The 24,007-nt window shown below is 40.3% G+C and overlaps 1 protein-coding gene across 4 annotated transcripts in view; it reads right to left on the reverse strand.

The window, feature by feature from the left end:
• Positions 1–24,007, reverse strand: part of RBL15 (RHOMBOID-like protein 15) — a 99,892-nt gene that overhangs the window by 29,998 nt on the left and 45,887 nt on the right. For all 4 annotated transcript variants that reach the window (XM_082892076.1, XM_082892075.1, XM_082892078.1 and 1 more), the window contains exons 3-6: positions 8,192–8,495; positions 7,894–7,926; positions 7,698–7,789; positions 7,503–7,576 (exon numbers count right to left, since the gene is read on the reverse strand). In XM_082892076.1, the coding sequence (XP_082748202.1) occupies positions 7,503–7,576; positions 7,698–7,789; positions 7,894–7,926; positions 8,192–8,495 (503 nt within the window). The remainder of the gene's footprint in view (positions 1–7,502; positions 7,577–7,697; positions 7,790–7,893; positions 7,927–8,191; positions 8,496–24,007) is intronic.

Raw genomic sequence — 24,007 nt, forward strand, 5'->3', positions numbered from 1 at the left:
TCTATGGATAGATCTATATAATACCTGACCTTGTGAGAAGATAGATCTTGAATGGTTTTGCTTTCCAAGTAGATTAACCTCGCCGGAGATCAAGCCCTGTCAACACCCGTTCATTTCCGGCAAGTTAAAGGGGCTCGTGAGCATATTGGCGTCAAAAAACTCATTGGATCTGAATCTTGAGCCCTCTTTTCATCACCACCTTGGGTGTTTTTGATCTCGTTCTCGAACATAATGTCAGCATCGTCAAAAAACTTATCGGTCGCTGGTACTTTGGCCAACTTCTTTTGCGACTTGGACGTTGTCAGCACTGTTGGCTTTGTTATCCGCTCAGAGCCTGACGCAACCCTAACGTAGCCTCCCCGCTGCATCTCTCCTTCACCATTAGAGAGATCTGGATCTACAAATCTAAAACCCCAACTTTGAACACCGAATCGGCATTGACGGTTCCGACAACGTAGTCCAACGATTCCAGACCTAATCCGATGGTTCACCAACTTCTCGAGGGTCTTAAAGCTTCATGAAGTCAAATCTGTGAGAGAGAGAAGATGAAGAGAGAGGAAGTTGGTGAGAAAAGGAGGAGAGAGAGGGGCTAGGGTATGAAGAGGTGCTTATCAAAGGAGGAGGATGCGAAGCAGCGGAGAAAATTAGGTTTTCGACAGTGGTGGTAGTGGTAGCAGAGCAAAGAGGGTGTTGAGGAGGGAGATCTAGGGCTAGGGAAACAGAGAGGAGAGAGAGAGAGAGAGAGAAACAGAAAGGTGATTTAGAGAGAGAGACGGGTTTAATGGTATATGAGACGAGATATGGTTTTAAATATATGGGGGTAGTTTAGTCCATTGTGTAGAAATATATCCTTATGGGCATAATAAAATACCGCACACTAATCAAATGATGAAAAATCTTCATTAAGCATTTAATGATATTTTTTTTTTTTCATGATACCTAGCATTACTCTTAAAATACACGTGTAAGCATTACTCTTAAAATACCTAGCATGCCCTCTAGATCTCAAACCCCTAATCCTCTCCTCTTCGGCCTGCACAAGAATCTCCACGTGTTAGCATTACTCTTAAAATACCTAGCATGCCCTCTAGATCTCGAACCCCTAATCCTCTCCTCTTCGGCCTGCACAATAATCTCCACGTGTGCTACTGCCTCCACAAATCGATCATAGTTCCGATTATGTTTCCAACCACCTTAAACAAAATCTTGGTTCTAAGTCTCTTATCAAATTCAATGCAATGGCATTCCTCCGTCGCCACCAATTCCAATGCAAACCAGGACAAATTGGTAAAGGCTGCTTCAAATTCGGCCACCGTCGTGTTCAGTTGTTTGAGCCTCTTGCCTCAGTCTCTCCCTAGCAATGGAAGGTAGGTACTTATCTTGGAAAGCAACAACAAAAGCTTCCCACGTCGGCCCGACTAGGCCTTTGGCATATTTCCACCATTGGTCCGCGTCCCATTTCAGGTAATAACTTGCTAGGGTCACCCTAAGCTCACCATCCTCGATGTGAAGCATCCCAAATGTCTTCACAGTTTGCTCCAACCATTCATCCGCCTTCTTGGGCTCCAGACCACCGTGAAACTCATCCGACTTAGCCCGCAAGAATTCTCAGGTAAGGAAAGCAACCCTAGTCTCCACGGCATTCTCTCAGGCGTGATTCTCTACCCTCAAGATACTCATAGACTCTCTTAAAACCTCCGCCATCTCTTTGGCTAAGGCCCCCATAGCGGCATGACTCGCTTGTTCCAGGACTCCCGCTTGTCCCACTTGTTCGGCCGCATTTGCTAGGGCTACTTGCTCGGCAACATTACTTTAGCCGAACCCCTTCTCTTGCACCAGAACCTCATTAACCGGTACCTCATAAACTCCTTGGCAAGGCCTACCCTGCCTTCCGCCTCTACCACCGCGAGTCTGTCCTCATCCTGACATCCTAATTAAGGACAAAAACAAACAATTTAGCACATAGTCACACATGTGCTTGCAACTGAATCTCACGTGTCCAATCACAATAATTAATAAGCTTTTAATTCACACTGGGCCACATTTGGGGACTAAGTATTTTAGCCAAAAAACCAAAAAATCACTATAAGTAGTCAAATCACTCTCTACTTTTGCGCACTTATTTTTATAAAAAGTCAAGAAGTTACTAAAATAGCCTATTCCCAAACGAGGCAACTCCACGTCAGCACTTAGTCACATAAACACATACGGATTACTCATTCAAGATAATGTTTGTCCCACAAAATAATGCGAGTTCCCATTAGAATGAGCGTTGGTCAGGTGCCCTTCTAATGAGACATCAAGGGATTTAATAGACGCAAGCAATATCCTCAAAGTTTAGTCTCATACCCATCTAGTCAAGTAAACATGTTATCGCATAACAATTAAAACATGGAACATCTCCTAATTTAGCTAAATGAACTCATTGTGATAAAACCACTTCCCGCGAAACCTAAGTATTCAAACCCAGTAACTCTGATACCAAGTTGCAACGTCCTCAAATAATTGACATAAAAATTACCGATTATCCCATTCATTAAACAATTCCAATTTGGTTAATCAAATCTCTAAATCCGTATTTCTTTCATGTAAGAGATTTACAAAAGAGATCCACATACATTATTTCTTTCATGTAAGAGATTTACAAAAGAGATCCACATACATTACACATTCAAACCCTTGTAAGTTGAATCCACAGCATGTACGACCATATAATAACAAGAAATAAACAACAAAGGAATGCCTCAAGAGCTACAAGTTCCGAGGCTCACGCCTAGTTACACAAAAGTAGTTAATTAACTCATACAATTTAAGCCTTTGACTTGTCAAAAAATAATCACAAAAGAAAAGAGTTTCTTGCTCTCAAAAGACTTTCCACGCCCTTAGCTAGGCGGGATCACCACATTTTTTACTGCACAAATCCACTAGGGGTGATCACAAAACCCAACAGAGGTATCTTCACAAAGTATATATGTTTAAGTAGTCTTATATATATATGTGTGTGTGTGTGTGTGTGTGTGGATGCAATGTTATGCCATGCTACAAAGTTAAAAACTTCGTTTTCTTTTTAAAGAAAATCAGATGCCATGATCCTTTAAGGAATTACTTAATCATCTCAAAAATTTCAAAATTTAAGACGAGGTGGTAAATACAATTCAAGAAAATTCCCAACGCTAGTGTCTGCAAGTAAGCATATCAAGCACTATCAAATCCTACCTCACCGGCTTCTAACCGGAGGGCTTAGGCACCCACACGCGCTTGCTTCTGGTCTTACACCAAGGACTCAGGCTAACTTAATTCTCAAACTACACCCTTTAACCGGATTTCCCACCGTATTTATCTAAAAAACATTTCAATAACAATTGTTTTTCTCAAGCAACAAAAGCATTTCCAGGGCATAGCCATAGTTAAACCATATTTTGAAACTATGTAAAATGAATGAATTGAAATGCAATATTTTAGTTTCGATTTACATGATTCCTCCACAATTCTCAACATTTGCTCAAGGAACAAAAAATATGATATTCAATATCTATATATGTTCATACTCCAAAAATTCATATAAATTCCATACCCGTGTGACATGACATTGCTTCATATTCACAATCAACATTCGTTTTCATTTTCATATTCTAAACATATACACAACATGTTATCATAATTTCTCAACAACTCTCATCCCTTTCATGAGTTTCTCAACAACATAATAACAAGAGGAAGATTTCTTCATTTTCTCAAGGAATAATCAACAATTTCATGGATATTTCACAAATTTCACTTTTCCCCCAAATTGCCCCAAAACCTAGGGTTTGACCAAAAGAGGGGTTTTCCTTCGTTTTCAAAATATTTTTTTCTTGCATATACCTTTAAGTGGTTCATAGTTCACAAAATAATTTATCTTGGACCAAAATCATAAGAAATATTCTCTAACATTTTCTAAACCCAACACTTTAAAACTCAAATCCCAAACTAGAAATCATAGTAAGATGGATAGAACATACCAAAATCATATATTATTCAAAGAAACTCCCTACCTCTAGATTTGAGAAGAAAAGATGAAAAGCTTCGAAATTAACAGCATCGAAATCCAATCTTCATCGTACACAATGTACCCCTTGATGAGCTCTCCAAAATTAAAGAAGGCACTAGGGTCAAAATCTCAATGAAAATGGAGAAATCAAGGAAGTAAATGAGGTGGGTGGAGGGTTTCTAGAGAGAGAGATGAGAGAAAAGAGAGTGAGAGTTAATGCGGAGAGAGAGAGAGAGAGAGAGAGAGAGAGAGTGAAGTGAAAAGTGAAATAAAGGTGTGTAAGGGGTTCAACTTTTAAGTGATTGGACACATTTTTCAGAACAGCCTGTGGACAGACCGCTCAAGCAAACAATCCTGCACTCGAGCAGTCAATTCAAATTCTAAGACCACTAAAGCGAACAATCTTGCGCTCGAGCGATCAATTCAAATTCTAAGACCGCTCGAGCGAACAATCCTGCGCTCGAGTGAAAAATGCCAACTCCCAAAATCTCTCCTTGCAAAAAAACCACACAAGTGATCAAACCTTCGCTCGAGCGAAGAATACACACTCCCAGAAATTCAGACTGCAAGGTGAAATACTGGAAGGACGTCGTTATCGCTAGAGCGATAAAAGTACTACTCGAGCGATCCCAACTCAGAACAGAGGCATTAGACACCAAAATGCATTTCCACCATTCCCGGAATCACTCCAACCCCCACGAATGCAAACAACACCCCGGAACACTAGGATGCATTCGAATAACTTTAGAGAAAATGATTGACAACAATAAGAGACTCACAAGGCTCCAAAGTAGCAAGGATGATCAAAAGGAAATGAAAATTTTTGATTGAAATACTAAATTTATTTTAAAAAGACCTCAGGACATCACAATAAGGATAAGATGGTGTACCGTCCACACATGCAAGCACATGCACGTGGCGTAGGCAATGGGTTGTGAGGTGCTTTGATGGGGGTGCACTTTGCACTTAGCATGGATGCATTGGTGTGAGGCACCATGGAGGCGCTTTCCTATTTGCTACGGGAAGGTTGGGATGATAACATGGATCCAACATGGCAAGGGTGACATGGAGCACAATCAGCTCTGCATGGAGCACAATCGGGTTTGTCCAGTCAAGGTAACCCTCTGGTGTGAAACAAATCTGCACCATAGATAATAGATCCAACGATAAGATCTAATCAAATGTGATCGAGGGACAAGACTCATCCAAACAAGTGCATCTAAGCCTATTATATAGGTTACGAATCAAGCCATTCTAACCATCCAAAAATTCAGAAATCATTCTGCAATTCTCTTTCCCTCCCTCTTGATTTTGAGTTTTTGATTAAGAGTTTTCTAAAGCAAATTTCTATTTTCTCTGCCTTTCCTGAAGACTTGATTATCAGTTTTCTTGGTTCTCTTCTTGGTGCACCTCGTGTGGCACCTAGCACCCAAGGTAATATAGTGTTAAAATCCAACTACTCTCCACCTACTTCACCCACTTAAACCTACTCCACTAAACCTAACCCACTACACCACTACCACCTCACCTACTCCACTAAACCTAACCCACTTAAACCTACTCCACTAAACCTAACCCACTACACCACTACCACCTCACCTACTCCACTAAACCTAACCCACTACACCACTACCACCTCCACTTCACCTACTCCTTACCTACTACACACTCACCCTCTTCTATATATAGGAATCATGAATCATTGTAATAAATATCAATATATCAATCAATAATAATACATACAATTTATTCTCTCTCTTTCTCTATACATTATTTTTTACATATAGGAATGTCGCGCCTTGCATACACCCACCCCTCCCACTTTTAATACACTGTCAGACAGAAGCTCATGCAGCCCTAGTGTAGCATTTGTGAGGCATGATTTATAGATGCAGAAAGTTATAGATGAAGCAAAAACCCAAAAAACCAGCGGGAAACAATCTTCCAAATAATAACAAACAAAATATCTCAGCCAAGCAATAGAGCAAACAACCAAACTCATACACCAACAGAGAGGAGGGGGAGTAACAGATAATGGACAGAGGAGAAAGAGAGGAGGGAATTCCAACCATTTGGAGGTTTCTGGCAATCAGACAACCTTCCCAAAATATGTAAATTTAACTTCTTAATTCTCCCTCCTTTCAACTTCAGAAATTAGTGTTATGTTGTGCTTCTTTTTTTTAATCTTTGAATGAGATATTCGTATATATAACATAATAAATATATAATACTACAAATTTTGCATGTGTCCGCACTTGTGGTGTCCTGTATTTTTCAAAAATTGTATGTGTCCCGTGCCATGCTTCTTAGCAAAATGGACAAGTGAATCATCCACGGTGGAACAACTTTGGAACTTCATGTTATAATTTCAACAACATGATTTCATCTATACAATTTATTAAACTTTTTTCGCCCACTTTATTAAAAATTTGGGTAAACTACAAACACACCTTCTGAGGTTTACTTAAATTACAAATTACCCCTTGTGGTTCTAGAAATTACATTATGCCCCTAAGGTTTCTAATTTTATAACAAATAAGTCCTTTTGTTAATAAATCATAAAGTTAATTGACAGTTTTTAATAATATTAAAATTTTATTTCAATTAATAATTCAAATAATTCTATTATTGTTTAGGTAAATTTCACTTTTTCAAATAAAAAATTCTGACAATAAGGTATTTGCAATTTTTCAAACCCACAGGGGGCAATTCGTATTTTAAGCAAACCTCAGAAGGTGTATTTGTAATTTACCCTAAAAATTTCAACTACATAATTCCATCTATTACAATTTATTAAAAAAAATTCACCCAATTTACGTAATTGTATAACAGTTGTCTTTTATAACATCTAACTTCACTAAAGAACTCATAAAGGGCCATTACTAAGTACAATTTGTTATAAATATGACATTTATCACTAAAACAACTAGGTAGGTCCATTGATTACATCTCAACGCACCTTCTAGAAAATGAACCTTTCCAGTAGCATTTGAACCATTCCATATGTAAAATATATTCACAGGAATATTTACTAATATTTACAATAACAGATCATCCCAGAATTATTAATGTCAAATTTTCCAATCGCACAATTTATGATTCCACTCAAAGAGATAAACTTTGCACCTCCATATGTGATGTAAAACAAAAAGAAGCAGTTCATTTTTTATTTTATTGTTTTTGGTCAACTGCAGTTCACTTTCCATGGCACTTAACAGACTGAAAATTGCATTATTATTCTGGCAAAAGAAACCGCATAGGAAAAATCACAGCAAATTGTCACAAATGCTAGTGCGTGCCTCAACAATCACAAAAAGGTAAGGTCAACGGCAAGGCACATCACATATTTTTATCTATATCCAAAGATAAGAAATGCATACAAATTTATAAAATAAAAAAGCTGAAAATTGCACGAAGAAGAAAGAGGGCAACTCAATCAATCAAAAAAGAACATTATTCGAAGATTACTTACAAGCCATGAGGAGGATTCAATGGAAGAATAGAAGGATGATCCAGGTAGTAGAAAATTGAATAACCCATACGTATCTGATAACAGAAAGAATTAAGTATGTCAAATCACTTCCTAAAAGATCACAGTAGCCAGGGAAATATGTATACAGAGTTGGAAAGCTAGTACTAGATCTTGGAAAGGAATGGAGAAACATACATGCAAATCCAGACAAAATTCCACAAAGGTGGCCAAGTAAAGAGACATTTGTCATGAGAAGCTGGAAAACTACCAGTAAGATCCATGCATACCTGACAGTGTCATTGAAAGTCACATTGGAGATGGTGGAGATATTCTAACAGATGAAAAGAAATAAGAAATCAAATTACATCACCAAGATTGTTACATCATTTACCATTTAGCAGGCACATTAAATAGTCCAAACACACTGCAGACAAATAAGACATCAATCAGTAAACCCCCATATAATATAAGAAGTTACGAAGTGCATACAGATAGTTGAAAGCAAACTACAATGGTTTCAATAAGCAGTAGATTCCTCAAGGAACCAGTGTCAATGCATGTGCACAAGAAGGTGGATGGAGAAATTGACAGGTTTTATATGTACAGAGAGAGAGAGAGAGAGAGAGAGAGAGAGAGAGAGAAATAACTGTAATCACATAAATCAAAATTTCAGTGTTAGGAAAACAAACCTTCTATATTGGACTCCACTTAAACTTGTCTCTATAACGATCATAGAGAATAAGATTCCTGAGAAGCCTATTGCACACTCATTCATGATATACTGAATAGGGTGAAAGGGATTAAAAGATACCAACAACGCAATAAGAAGATGAAATATGGCATTGCTACTAGCCAATAGGATTATCATGTACAACAAGCGGACGGAGCCCATAACTCTCTCCAGCTCAGAGCCCAAAGGAACCAAAGCCATCATATTGAATAGAACATGTAGCAGAGAACCATGAAAAATAATAGATGTATAAATCCTGTAAACTGCAAAAGGCGACAAAATCAAGGTTTGCCATCATAAAACTGGCATAAGAGCTTTATAAAATTGACACAAATGTTGTTCTAAACAGATAACATGCATCATACAAAAACATAAATACGAGATGGCGAGGAACAGGCATCTAGTGTATTCTTCCTTTCCCTGAAATAGACTTCTAATCAAATCAGAACCAGTTGGTGCCTTGAAAAAGATAATTTACAAATGCTGAGCCACAAAAACTAAAATTGAGCAACCATGTAATCTGAATCTAAAGATGGAATATGGGCTGGCATGATCCAAGGCAGACTAGACAACCCTGAACTCTACATGGCCTTAGCTAGGCTCAAGACTTGGGCACCCAAAAAGTAGTTCATGCTGAGCACAGGCTGAATCTTAACGGCAGATTTAAGAATTAGTTCTTTTGGGGATCAAAGAACAGTTCAGATTGGAACAGAATCTTCTTTTATATAAGAATTTCCAAACTCCAATACAATATCATGTTCTGTGCATGAGAAATATATTACTAGAAGTGTGTTCCACCCAACCATGTACAAAATATCTTTCTCAATGAAAAAGAAAAAGCAATGCTGAAGCACGGACACTTCAAAATAGCCGCCGTAGTGGTGCTGGACACAGGGGGCACAGTAGGGACACGTAGGGGACACACCAAATGGCGTTTCCCTTTAATTTTATTATTATTATTTTTTTTTTAAGGGACACGCTGAGGAGACGGCAGGTACACGCCAAATGGAGTGTACCTTTAATTTTATTTTATTTTTTTCGCAGGGGACACACATGTTCAAATATGGATAATCTATTAATTTGCTTAATATATTAAATTAATGTTAGTTTTTATTAATTTTGATTATTTGGTAACCTAACGTTAATCTACATAGCAAAAATATATAATAAAAATAATAATAATTTGCCATGTCTCCTGCCGTGTCCATATCCTCATTTTTTTGAAATAATCGTGTCCCATGTCCATGTCTGTGTCTGCACTTCATAGGCAATAGCATGCAACACAGGATAGATTTTTCCCTTCCAAATGAAGTTTTACCATAACATTTCTCTAATTTAGGAGCCAGTATGGAATTGATTTAATTTTCTAAAATATAGCTTCAGCCTACAATAATAACTAGCTTGAATCTGCTAATATGGTTAACACTGCATTTCACTTGATACCTTGACCTGATCATGGCCTAGATATGCCATGGCCCACTATATCTAGAAGCACTAGTATACCTGCAACAGTCTGAGCATACATCCAAACTTGCAACCAAATCCTGATGCCAAATTTAATCAGGAAACTTGAATGAGTAGCCATATGAGCAAAGTACTTAAGGGAGGCAACCCATACAGTGCCTAAAGCCAAACTGAACACAAACTGCCTAGGTTATCATACAAAGTAGCAAGCAGATCAAATTGAATAATAATTCTTTTCATGCAGACTGGTTACGGTCTATGTAGAGTCCTGGGTCTAAAACCGGACTTGAACCCATGGGTACGGATGCCCCAACACACTTTCGGGCTTATGAATTGATGGATTATATTGTTGTTTAGTTGGTTGAATTGATATCATGGATGTTTAGTTCATATTGCCTTGAATAAATTTTGTTTCAAGCGTAAGAATGAACAACGGAGGCGTAGAAACACATTTAAAACCAAACCTACCCAGATATTGGCAGCACGAGCTACCGAGATGCAGTGAGGGTTGGACCAGGCGCTGCACGAGCGGCCAGTGCCTGGGACAGGAGACGTGGCTGCACATCAACCTAGTATTTTGGGACCCCTTTTTTGATATTTCTGATCCAGCTGCCTCTTCCCTCATTTACTCTCTCTCTCTCTCTACCATAACTCTATCATTCAAACTCGAGATTGAGAATTTTAGAGTGAAAGTCTCTCCGAGATTATAACTTTAACATTGTAGAGCTTGACGAGAGCTTCGATTTCATCCGAGCCAAAAGTCATTTCAGTCATCGTTTTGAGAGTTGTCTTCTCCTCCTCTGCAAGAGGTAGGATTCTATTTCACTAGCTCAATATGGGTTTATGGATATATTTGTGGTAATTTTATACAAAGCATTTGAGTTGTTGATTTTTGGGAAAATAGCATGAGAAGTTCGATTGATCGAATTGATTGAATGATTCTATATATTTTTGTTATCTATCTATTTTCACAATACAAAATTGCATGTGGGTACTTAAAATTGTAACTGTTGAGATTTCATAAATTGAGAAATTAGTATTGAAATATCGAAATTGGTGATGTTATGTTAAATTTTATGGTGTCAAACTAAAATTTGAGATGCATATCGAAATTGGGAATTTATGAATATAATTTCAAATTCTTTTTTTGTTAGAGACAATTGTTAGGCCATTGTTGGGAATTGAATTGTTGTTGATATTAATATAATAGGATGTTGAAAACCCACACTTTTGATATTATTGAATTGTTGATTTTAAGAGAATGAAACCCCATTGTTGAACGGAAGTGCACGGAGCACATTTTACGAGAATTGAACATTGCATTGTTGCATTGGTTACATTAAAACATCATGGTTTTAATTGGTTGCTAGTGGTGAATCCGGGTCATGTATAGATGAGATTGAGATTAATTTGGCTTGATAGTCCATGGTAAAAGACCAAAAACCTGCACGGTGTAGGTGTCAGGTCCTTCCGGGTAGCAACCAATAAATTTGGTGGGTTTAGGTGACATTTGGCGATGGTCACTGACTGGCAGAATGTAGCTTCAAATAGTGCACTAGATTAGGTGGCGCTTAGCAGATACATGTACTCGAGAAGATTTTTTTTTTTTTTTTTGATAAATAAGCAGACTTTATTAAAAGCATCAAGCCGATGCAAAGAATGCAATATTAAACCTACCAACTAACAGCAAATATAAACAAAACAGCACTAAATAGCAAAAAACAACTAAATCAACTCCTTGACAAAATCAACAAAGGTCAAAATTTCCGGGTCCACTGGTAATGATAACCAACTATGCAACACAATGAACAAACGCCTCTCCAACCATGCCATCGAACGCATCTCCCCCAAAAATACTCGCCTATTACGCTCCAACCAAACGAGCCACAATAGACAATGACTAGCCAATTTCCAAGCCTTCCGATGACGCTTCCCAACCCTTCCCCCAGCCTAACTATGTAACACCATCCGCACTGTCCCAGGTTAAAACCCAGCCAAATCGAAGATAGCAACAATAACCATCCAAAGACGAGATGCAACCGGACAGCAAATCAGCAAGTGATCCACCATTTCCGCATCCCGACAACACGTTACACTAGTTTACTAAAATATGCCTGCGACGAACCAAATTATCAATCGTCAGAATACGCCCCAAAACTGCTGTCCAGCCAAAAAAAGTAACTTTGGACGGACAACCCACGACCCAAACAGTCTTCCATGGGAATGGCATCCCATCCCTTCCCGAAAGCGAATGGTAAAAAGAAGACACAGAAAATACCCCTTTGGACTTGGACCCATCCCATCTCAAAGAATCCTCCCCAACCCCCCCAAAACTAGAGCCCATACAAAAAGCCCAACAAATCCAACAACTGGTCCACCTTGCAATCCTGCACATCCCGCGAAAAATCAACGGGAACATTACCTCCAAAACCATCTCATTACACCACCTATCCCTCCAAAACCGAACTCAATCCCCCATTCCAACCTTAAAACTAACCCTTTTCAAAAACTCCTCCCGGCCCAAACAAATACCTTTCCATAAACTCCGTCCATGCAACTGTGTAACCTCCCCAGTACTCCAATCCCCCCCATCTCAAACCATATTTAACTTCCACTACTGTCCTCCACAACCGCTCCCTTTCGACCCCAAACCGCCATAACCACTTCCCCAGAAGGGCCAAATTGAACAAAACCAAACTCCGAATCCCCAAACCCCCTATCATCTTAGGAGAACAAATCTGATCCCAAGTGACTAAATGGTAATGAAAAGACTCAGAACCACCACCCCGTAAGAAATCCCCCTGTAACTTCTCTAATTGCTTAGCAACAGATACAGGGATGGCATAAACAGACATAAAATAAGTCGGTATGCTCGAGAGCACTCTTTATCAAAGACACTCGCCCCCCTTTCGAAAGGTATTGACGCTTCCAGTCGGCCAGACGACGCGGCACCCTGCCCACCACCCCATCCCACACCCCTTTCACCTTATATGAAGCACCCAAAGGTAACCCCAAATAAGATGTGGGCAATGCAGCCACCTTGCACCCCAAAATGGCAGCCAAAATCAATACAGGGGTAACTACACCAACCTTAATCATCTCGGATTTTCCCAAATTCACTCGAAGCCCCAAAACCGCCTCAAAGCATAAAAGAACACATCTCAAATAACCAATCTGAGTCTCCTCCGCTCCACAAAAAATAAGGGCATCATCTGCATAAAACAAATGAGATACCACCAAGCCAGTATGTTGTGCCATTCCCACCTCGAAGCCTGTCAACAAGCCTCTCTGAACCGCCCTGGATAACAAACGGCCCAAAGCCTCCATAATCAAGATAAACAATAACGGAGACAAAGGATCTCCCTGCCGCAAACCTCCATACATCAAGAAGAAACTTGCTGGCATCCCATTCAGGAGGATAGACATTCAAACAGTAGATATACAAAACAGAATCCACCTCCTCCACACCACCCCAAACCCCATCCTTTTTAACATATTCATCAAGACCCTCCAATTCATATTATCATACGCCTTTTCGATATCTAACTTGCAAATAAACCCTGGATACCCCTGTCGAATCCACGAATCAACACACTCATTAGCTACCAACACAGCATCCAAAATCTGACAACCACTTACAAAGGCATTTTGGGACTCTGACGCCACCCCCTCCAAAACCCCTCACAATCTGTTAGCCAAGACTTTTGCCAAAAGCGTGTACACACTCCCTAACAAACTAATGGGTCGAAAATCCGTAATATCTTCCGCCCTTCCTTTTTTTGGAATTAAGGCTATGAAAGTAGCATTAAGACTCCTCTCAAACTGCCCTATCTGATAAAACTGAGCGAACATAGCCAACACGTCTGTCTTCACAACTTCCCAACACAACTGAAAGAAAAGCATAGTATAACCATCAGGCCCTGGCGCTTTGTCCCCAGACATCTTCTGCAACGCCCCGAAAACCTCTTCCTGAAAATGGCCGTTCCAACATCTACATATCTGCCTCTGAAATAGCATCAAACTGAACACCATCCAGCCTCGGCCTCCAAGTCTCTCCTTTCCCTCGAAATAAGCACTCATAGAAACTCACGATGCCATCCCTCACCTCTTCCTCCAACGATAACACCACACCATTGACTCACATCTCCCCAATCTGATTCACCCGACGATCAGCATTTGCCATATGATGAAAAAATTTTGTATTTCGATCCCCTTCTTTCAGCCACAAACATCTGGATCTCTGTCGGCAACTAACCTCCTCCATGTGAGCCACATGACCAAAGTCTTTCTTGCCCCTTCCCGGGCCGCCAAATCCTCCTCGAACAAGCTACCCTCAAGCTCCTTCTCATCTAACCCACGCAGCACCGCCAAAATATTTGTCTTTTGAGTCTCCAACCTACCAAAAACCTCATTGTTCCACCTCCGCAAATCAGACTTAAGAAGCTTTAATTTATGAGCCAACCGACAACTAGGATCTCCCATCACGGAGTAACCATCCCACCACAACCGAATTGTATCCACAAAACCTTCTGACTACAACCAGATATTCTCAAATCGGAATGGCACCGGACCACTCCGAATCGCACCACTGTCCAACAACACCAGCCAATGATTTGAAACAGGGCGCTCCGAACGCTGCTGAGCTACCTGAGAAAAGTGCTCCTCCCAATCTCCAGAAATCAAAAAACGATCAAGACGAGAAAACACCTGGCCTCCAGACCAAGCGAAGCTCCCTCCCTACATCGGCAAATCAATCAATGCCAACTCATCAATCAACGAAGAAAAAGCCCGCATAGAGCCTACTGAAGGACTCAATCCCAATTTCTCCTCCGACCGACGCACCACATTAAAATCACCTCCTACACACCAAGGCGCCGACCACCGAAAAGCAATACTCTGAAGCTCTTCCCAAAAGAAAGGCCGCTCGGACCCCCTCACCGGACCATAAACTCTCGTAAACACCTACCGAAAGTCGTCCCTAATACAACGAAAAAGACAAGATATAGAAAACTCACCCACCTCCTCTTCTTTTTCAACCACCCTCCGATCCCAACATACAAGAACTCCCCCAGCCACCCCAGCAGACGATAAATATGTCCAATCCACATGACGACCCCCCCACACCTCTCTAACCACCTCTTTATCGACATGTACCATTTTGGTCTCCTGGAGACAGACAACATCTGCTTTTGCCTTCCTCAAAACGGCTTTCAACATCCCCTTCTTCTCTCGATCATTCAAACCACGCACATTCCCAGATAAAATTTTTAAACGCATGGCAACAAAGATTGGCTTGCATGGTCCTTCCTCACAGTCCGCTCGCCTTCTTGTGAGCGCCTATCATAATTAACAGTACACTCTAGATTCCTCAACGCCTTAGCACCCTTACCTTTGTGCCCAACAACCTGCAACTGTTTCCCCAAAGGAGCACTCCCCCTCCAAGATGCCTCAATAGCCGAAAACAACTTCATTGCTTCGTCCTCATGCCCAACAAATGATACCCCAAGCAAACAACTCACCTCCTGAATTTGCGACAGCACCCAATCAGACACCTCTCCCGGACCAAGCGATTCCTCTCCCTCAAAACCATTCCCCATGGTCTCGCTAATAGTCTCAAACCCAGTTGCAACAACTGGCTCCGTCTCCATTGCCAACGGACATAGAGCCAATGATAGATTTTCGCCCTCATCTGCCAAACGACCACCTGTAACGCCACAACCCAGCCCAAAGTCAGGGTCAACGAAACGGTCCAACCTCTCCCCCTCCTCGCTGCAAGCTTCAATCTACAGATCCAACAACTGATTAGGCGCCGATAGTGACCGCGACCCTATGTTGTCCGCTCCCAAACCAAGCTCAGAATCAAGGTGTGACACGTGAATAGAGGGGCTAGCACGATGTGTCGGTGATTGGAGCTCCGTCACCAGCAAATGTTGCTCCGTACCCGTCGGCAAAGACACCTCGGGGAAACTGGGGCCCACACTGCGTCATAGAAGATCGAAAACCCGTGTCATAGGCGAGTCATAAATTTTACCCGACTGCTTCAATTTTGGTTCAGTTGAATTGATGCCCAGCCCATCACTATAGCCTTGACCCATTAGTAGAATCATGTAGAGCACCTATTAGGCCCCCTACAGACAGGCCCACATGCCCAATGGCCTCAACCTCCCTATGTGGCTCGATTTGGGCCAGAGTCCTCTTCTGTGGACCCACTTGGCCCATTTGCCTCCGGGTCTGTGGTCTCGCAAAAACACAAAGCCCCTGCCCTTTAAACCCAAACCTCCGTTGACCACCACCCTTATTATCCCCTAATCGCTGAAAATTAGGGCGAGATCGCCATGGTTCCCCCAATCTCTGAGAATCAGCTAGCCTCCACCATTTCCGCCACTTATGTGGCCCTAATTTCGCACCTACCAAACCCAGTCGATTCTCAATCCACGTAGCAACTGGCGTCAGAGCAGAAACCACCATCGGCCCAAATTCCGACCAGATAGGAAACATGTAACACCATGAACGCCATTGAATTGAAATCTGAGATGGAATCCCACTAATTAGGCCTCTAACCTTCAGCCAAACACAGCTGAGCAAATCCATCGACTCGTCGACTGCCATAAAGCCTCCGCAGCGATCTCCAATCGCTCAGTACATCTCAATGCCTCAAAGATGGATCGGGAGGCCCAAAACCTGTATCCAGTTGCTTCGAACCAAAACCGATACCCTTCCATCAGCACAAAGTGAATCTGGCGACCACCAGGTGAGAAACATGTCGTGACGAGCAATTGTCCACCTCCGACGCACCACCACCTCCGCCTCTCGCCTCGACCGAAAGACAAATAGGTAAAATTGACCGCCAATTCGAAAAACCTTTACTTCACCCGACGACTTCCACCAGCGATGCACCCAATCGGTGACAACCCTAGTGTCCAAACCGTTTTCTCCCTGAAACCCCACCCTCCCTACGACTGCTCTGTCCAACTGTTGAAACCACTCCCCTTCAGTACCTTCCTTAACCACAACGTCTCCCACGACTCCACCCCCCGTCAAGCGCCAACAGTCACTCTTGAGAAACACACAAACTCGGGGGACATTTCGGTCGTGTGGTCCAACCATCCCCAAAAGCAAATCCCTCCATGACTAACGCAATCCCCTCCCAGCCACCCTCAAAGTTAGATTCTAGCACAAAAATCTGTTCACGTTTGCTACCCGTCGTAGCCACAATCTGAGCCAATGACCTGCCATCCTCCTCTCTTCGAATCCACACCACCACTCCGACGCCCACCAATCAGACGACCCAAGTACTTCAGACGACCTGGTTCCCGCGAGGCCCGTCGAAACTTTTCACAGCACCATCATACCTCGTAACCGCAAAGGATAATCGCTCTACGAAGACCTTGCCCGCGCTCCACAATCGCCAAGCGCTAACGTCCAATTGGATCTACGTTGCCTTCTTCCAATTCAAATGATCGACCTCCTAAGAAGAGAATCCTCTAACGAGGTTCGTCCCTTAGCATATTACTTTTTTCCTGGTTTGGATGGACCTTTATGAAAGTGTAGAAATTCAATAAGCGCAATAATAGTATGTTACTCCACATATGTAGAAAACTAAATTAGATTAGGTTGGTGTGATAGTAACGTGTATTAAAATTCCATGTCATAGTATAGGAAAGATATTAAAATGCAACTTGGGACACAATTAATGGTAATGGAAAATGTTGAATTAAACAAAACATTTTGAGCATCTTATACATATTTATAGCATCATGATTATGTATATGTACTATATGTTCACCCTACATGGCTGAAATCTTTTTCAAGTGTTGATGGCGTGCCCCAACCTTAAGGCGAGGCATTGGGATGTGCATGAGCTAGGAGAGCTCTTTTGATCCGTAGGCTGAGGGCCATTTTTTAGTAAGGGTTAAATCCTTTTACTTGATGTACACCTAAGAGCTTTTTAATCTATGTTACATGGACTCTTTATTTCCCCCATGATACCCGTGTCCACCAGATATGACATGAGTAAGGGTATGGGATATGTGCTCGACTCTTGTACCCAATTTAGATACTCAGATCCTTTAATTTGTGACAATACATGAAAAAGAACAAACTCACATTTGTTAGTCAAGCAATATTTTTAGGCTCACATGAATTAGATACAGAAATTTCATATTTTTCCTGAATCCTATTTAATTTCTAGTATATTTCTACATAATTTACAATATCCCATCCAAGAATATTATATAATATGCAATATATATGTGCATATGACGTGTTCTCGTACGCATATCCAATTTTGGATACAAACCCCAAGATCCTAAGATTTAAATTTATGCAGGTTTGATGCTTGAATACACACCCGCACCCAATACTCGTACTTGAGTCCATGTAACATAGTTTTTAATTACTGCTTTTGCTTTACATACTGTATATTCACTCCACGTAGATGTTGAATATAGAATGTATGTAATTGGACAATCTCATGTAACAGATATAGATATACATTTATGAGAGAATCCCTTGATTATGTTTAATATTGTCTTTTCTTTTATTCTTTATGATTATTCCTCGTCGGTCAGATTCGGGAAATCCGGGGTGTGACGGTCTAAATTTATTAAGAAAGGGGATAAAGAGTAAGGAGGAGGAAAACGTATACAAAAATGTATATTTATCATGACCTAAACACTTTTGAAACAAGCAAATGGTCTAGACCAATCAAGTAAATTGACTACAGATGAAATTGGAGTCGTAAACCCCAAGTGGATTTTCCAACAAAAAATTGGTCACTAGCTGCTACCTTAACTGATGTCTTATGGCCAAAACTCAGAACTTTATGATAAAATGTTGTTTGTAGTATGGTGGTAAAACTCAAAATTATATGATAAAAGAAAATTCACTACACCCCATGTGGTATGGTTCCGGAGCACTTTCAACACCCTCACATTTAAAAATATCGAAAGACCCCCTCATGTGGTTTTGGACTGAAGTGCTATTCAACACTAGTTATAAAAAGACATCTATACCTTTTCAATATTCTTCTTTTTCTTATTCTTTGCAAAAAAAATAAATAAATCACATTCGGATGGCTACCAATAAGGCAAAAAATCAATAAAATGGAAAGGGAATTACTAATGCAAAAATAATAATAAAATGTAATAAATTGACATGAACTACGAGAGGCCCTTCATAACTCCTTTTCACTAAGGGAAAGACAACCCAAGAGAGGACCTCCCTTGTTCTCCTTTAGTCACCTGATTCAAGCTCGACTCTAGTAATTGAAAGAGAATCATTTGTGGAATCAACTTCAGGGTGACCCCAAGTTACCACAAGGCAACAAACTATTGTCCAACTTTTCACCACTCGATACATCCATAACAGCATGTTACTTCTGAAGTAGATCTGCTGGTGTCTAGTGTGACTATAGTTCGTCACACAACTCCTGAAGGATCATACCACTAAATAAATCCATAACAGCATGTTAATGCTGAAGTACATCTGCTGGTGCCTAGTGTGATTGGAGAAAATGTTACGGTTGAAATATTCATCTCTAGAAAATGAAAATTCATAATCAACAACTAACAAGCATATCTGAAATGGAGATTGCCTCTTTGTTCACTGTCCCAACAATATATTTGGAGTCATTGCATGGCACAGTAGGGTTACAAAATGGCACCACGATTGTCTAAATTTGTTGAATTCTTTAAAGTAAAGTTCGGTCTTAAAAAGGTGCAAATCTCAAAAACGATTCCTTTAACAAAATCATGACTATTGGGACTCAAATGCTGATGTTCGGCAGTAGAATTAAATGGGCCCTTCAATTCTCCTTAGTAAAACTGTGATAACCAAGACATGCATATCATTTTTGCATTCACTTAATTGTAGGAATTTTTAATTTTGATTACATTATATGTTGAGATTTGTGTAGTGTGTGATATTTGTTAGGAGATTGTGTTTGAATCAAAAATTGAATGCCTAGAAGACTTAGAAATTCTTAAGTGGCGAGCTTAATAAGTTTAGTCTAATGTATAGAGCCTTATGAGAAGTTAATTGAAAATTAATTGTGAGTAGTATAAATTAAAAATGGTTAATTAAGCCTTAATTTAGATTAAAAAGAATTAATTGAGTAATGAATTAATCATAATTAATTAGGACAGAGTTGATTAAGTAAACTAATACAAGCTTACCAAATAATTAATCCCATTCATCTAATTAAATAAAAGAAGAGTTGAGAGAGCTTATATTCTAGAAATTTCGAGATAGAAAGGGAGAGCTCATTTCATTTGCTGGAGAACTCAACTAAGACTTGAAGAGAAAGAACCTACGGAAGAATAAGGGAGAAAGTGTAGAGAAGAAGAATTGAGGGAAATCATCAAAGAAACTCATCAATTGAAGACTCTAGGCCTGGATTTCTAGCTCAATTCAAGTTAATAATCCATCTATTACTTGGAATTAAAGGAAATCTAGGTTCAAGACTTTATAATTTGAATGAATTGAAGAGTATATTGAAGATCATGAGCTAAATTAATAAAGATGGAAAATAATTTTAATTTTTCTTCAAATTGAGCTTGAGTTTGGAAACCTTAATATATTTGAGTTGTATGTTTGCATGCATTATGAATTTTGAAAGACATTGAGTCATTCAATTTTGTATTTTGAAGAAGAGAAAGAAAAAGTTTTGAAAACATTGTGTTCTTGATGATTTTGAATATAATCTTGAATTAAATGAAGTTTTGATTCAAATTAATAGATGATTGATCTTGTTTTCATATTATTTTCATAAATTGGATGAGTTTTGCAAGAGTTTTGGCAACGAAATTGAGTTTGGAAGCTTTAAACATGTTCAATTTTTGGACTACTCATCTTTGCCCAGAACCGCACGTGTGGCTGAGAGCCCCACACATGCGGCCGTCGACCCAAAACAAAGCCACAGCTACTGAAATAACTGCATGTGCAGCCCGCATGCAACAACCTTCCGCACGTGCAGCTTGGGCTTCTGCAAGTGCAGAACATAGAGTTTTATAATTTGTTTTTCTTTCGACTTTTTTGACCTTCCAGACATTCCTATGCGTGTATTAAGAGTAATCGAAAATTAAAAGATACACAGAGACCGACTTTAAATAATCTGAATCAATAAAGAAAAATGGAAGTTAATTTAATTATGTATATTCGATTTATCGGAATTATGTGCTGTGTAGGTCGGAATTTTGACGAAAATATTCGGAATCAAGCCATATGTGAGTAATGTCTTTATAAAGATATGTTCGTAAAAGTTATTTTCTTAAATATTATGATATGATGTGTTTTATGAAATGATATTTTGGATTGAATGAATGAGCTTTTCGATTTTGGTTATCTATTGTGGCATCCTCTAACGAATCTTAGCCTTTGGGGACGTTTATATGGCTTGGCCTCTGGAGATCTCCGTTCGGTTTTCGATCTATTGTGATTGTTCTAGACCTAAATGGTCGTTCCGTATATTATGGACTGAGAAGGTTGTTCTGCTTAGTGCTAATGGATGTACCACATATTCTAATTAATTCTGAACGTTTTAAATAAGCTATTCGATGATCTTTGATATGTGATATGATATGAAATTGTTTGAAATGTTTCGAATTATGCGATGGAAATCATTCACTAACCTCTTTATGAAGCTTGGGTAACCAGCTTAGGGTATGATAGAAGATCACCCCTTATTTATAAATGAAGATTAGGGTTTACAAAAAACAATTACAAGATGATCCCTGAGGGAATAAAATGATTACAGACCCTACTCACTTTCGGCTAATATAATATGCCAAACACTTTCGGCTAATATAATATGCTAACACTCCCCCTCAAGTTGGTGCGAAGATATCTCTCATGCCCAGCTTGCCTAATATGTCATGAAATGGTTTATTCCCAATTCCCTTGGTGAGAATGTCAGCAAGTTGTTCACCAGACTGGACAAAAGGAGTACAAATGGTACCACTAGTGAGTTTCTCCTTAATGAAGTGGCGATCAATCTCAACATGTTTTGTCCTGTCATGTTGAACGGGATTGTGAGCGATGTTGATGGCGGCCTTATTATCACAGTATAACCGCATGGAGTCCGTCTGATCAATACCTAGATCACTTAACAATAATTTGATCCATAAAAGTTCACACACACCTTGTGCCATAGCTCTAAACTCAGCTTCTGCACTTGACCTGGCAACCACATTCTGTTTCTTACTCCTCCAAGTAACTAGGTTACCGCCAACAAATGTGCAATACCCTGAAGTTGATCTCCTATCAGTTACTGACCCAGCCCAGTCAGCATCTGTATAGGCCTCTACACGAAGATGATCATACTTTGAAAAATACAGACCCTTACCAGGAGCAGACTTCAAATACCTCAAGATTCTCATGACAGCCTCATAGTGAATCTGATGAGAAGCATGCATAAACTGACTAACTATACTGACAGCAACAGCAATATCAGGACGGGAGTGAGATAGGTAAATGAGCTTACCCACTAATCGTTGATAGCTCCCCCTATCCACAACTTCTCCTCCTTCAGCATCCCCCAATTTCTGATTTGGTTCCAGTGGAGTGGCACATGCCTTGCAGCCAAGCATCCCAGTTTCCTTCAACAGGTCAAGCACATATTTTCTCTGTGAGATAAATATCCCATCTTTAGAGCGAGCAACTTCAATTCCCAGAAAATACTTCAAGCTTCCCAAGTCTTTGATTTCAAACTCGTTGGCTAAATATTTCTTCAACAGAGGTATTTCCCCACTATCATTGCCTGTAAGAACTATGTCATCTACATAAACAATAAGTGCTGTAGTCTTACCACGTGAGGAATGTTTCACAAACAATGTGTGATCTGCCTGACTTTGTTTGAAGCCAAATTTCAACATAGCCTGAGTGAATCTCTCAAACCAAGCCCTTGGAGACTGTTTGAGACCATATAATGACTTCCGAAGTTTGCATACTTTGCCTTCTGTTTGATGATCCTCAAAACCCGGAGGAATGTCCATATATACTTCTTCTTCGAGGTCACCATGGAGAAAAGCATTCTTGACATCAAACTGATAAAGCGGCCAATCTAGATTAGCTGCTAGAGAGAGAAGTACTCTGACTGAATTCATTTTAGCCACGGGTGCGAAGGTCTCCTGATAATCAATGCCATATGTCTGAGTAAACCCTTTTGCCACAAGTCTTGCCTTGTAACGCTCAATAGACCCATCTGCTTTGTGTTTCACAGTATATACCCATTTACATCCCACAGGTCGTTTGCCCGTAGGTAACTCAGTCAATTCCCAAGTGCCATTCTTCCTAAGTGCTTTCATTTCCTCAATCATGGCTAGTTTCCACTCAGAGGTAGCAAGAGCATCCTGAAAATGGTTAGGAATGCTAACAGAGGAAATATTGGACACAAACGCTCTATATGAGGATGACAAATGAGAGTATGATACAAATTGTGAGATAGGATGTTGAGTACAAGATCTCACACCCTTCCTCTTGGCAATAGGAACATCAAGATCAATGGTCTCACGAGATTCAAAGTTACCTAGACTCTCATCAGAAGCAGGAGATGGCAGTGGAGTAGCAGAAACGGTCCCGTGTATCCAGTTAACTTGTTTTCTGTCTATGTCCCGGACATAAACATTCTCGTCCTTATTCTTGGTGACAGTGGGTTCTATAGTTTCAGTAGAGGGAGGTGCACGAACAACTGGTTCCACCATAGGAAGCACAGTAGTAGAGGGTGGTGCAAGAGCAACTGGTTCTTCCATATGAGGCACAGGGCTCACTTCACACCAAGGCTCCCCCGGAAATGAGGACGGTGACACCGGAGATGACAAGAAATAGGACTGAGATTCAAAGAAAGTGACATCCATGGACACAAACCACTTACGAGAAGAAGGGTGGTAACATTTATACCCCTTTTGAGTAGGAGAGTAACCAAGGAAAACACACTTGAGGGAGCGAGGGTCCAACTTACCACGAGAGGGAGAGTGATTATGGACAAAACAGACACAACCAAATATTTTGGGAGGAATAGAAAACAAGGACTGAGAACCGAGGAGGACGTGAAGCGGAGCCTGTTTGTCCAAGACCTGGGTAGGGAGACGATTAATAAGATGGGCAGCGGTGAGAACAGCGTCGCCCCAATAGAGTCGAGGCACATGCATAAAAAAACACATGCACCGAGCCATGTCAAGAAGATGCCGATTCTTGCGTTCGGCTACCCCATTTTGTTGGGGGGTATTGGTGCAAGAGGTCTGATGGATAATGCCATGAGTAGAGAAATATTGTCCTAACCCAGAAGCGATGTATTCCCCGCCATTATCAGAAC

The sequence above is a fragment of the Camellia sinensis genome, chromosome 10 (genome assembly GCF_055761805.1).
Source record: "Camellia sinensis isolate YWXY chromosome 10, ASM5576180v1, whole genome shotgun sequence".
NCBI lineage: Eukaryota > Viridiplantae > Streptophyta > Magnoliopsida > Ericales > Theaceae > Camellia > Camellia sinensis.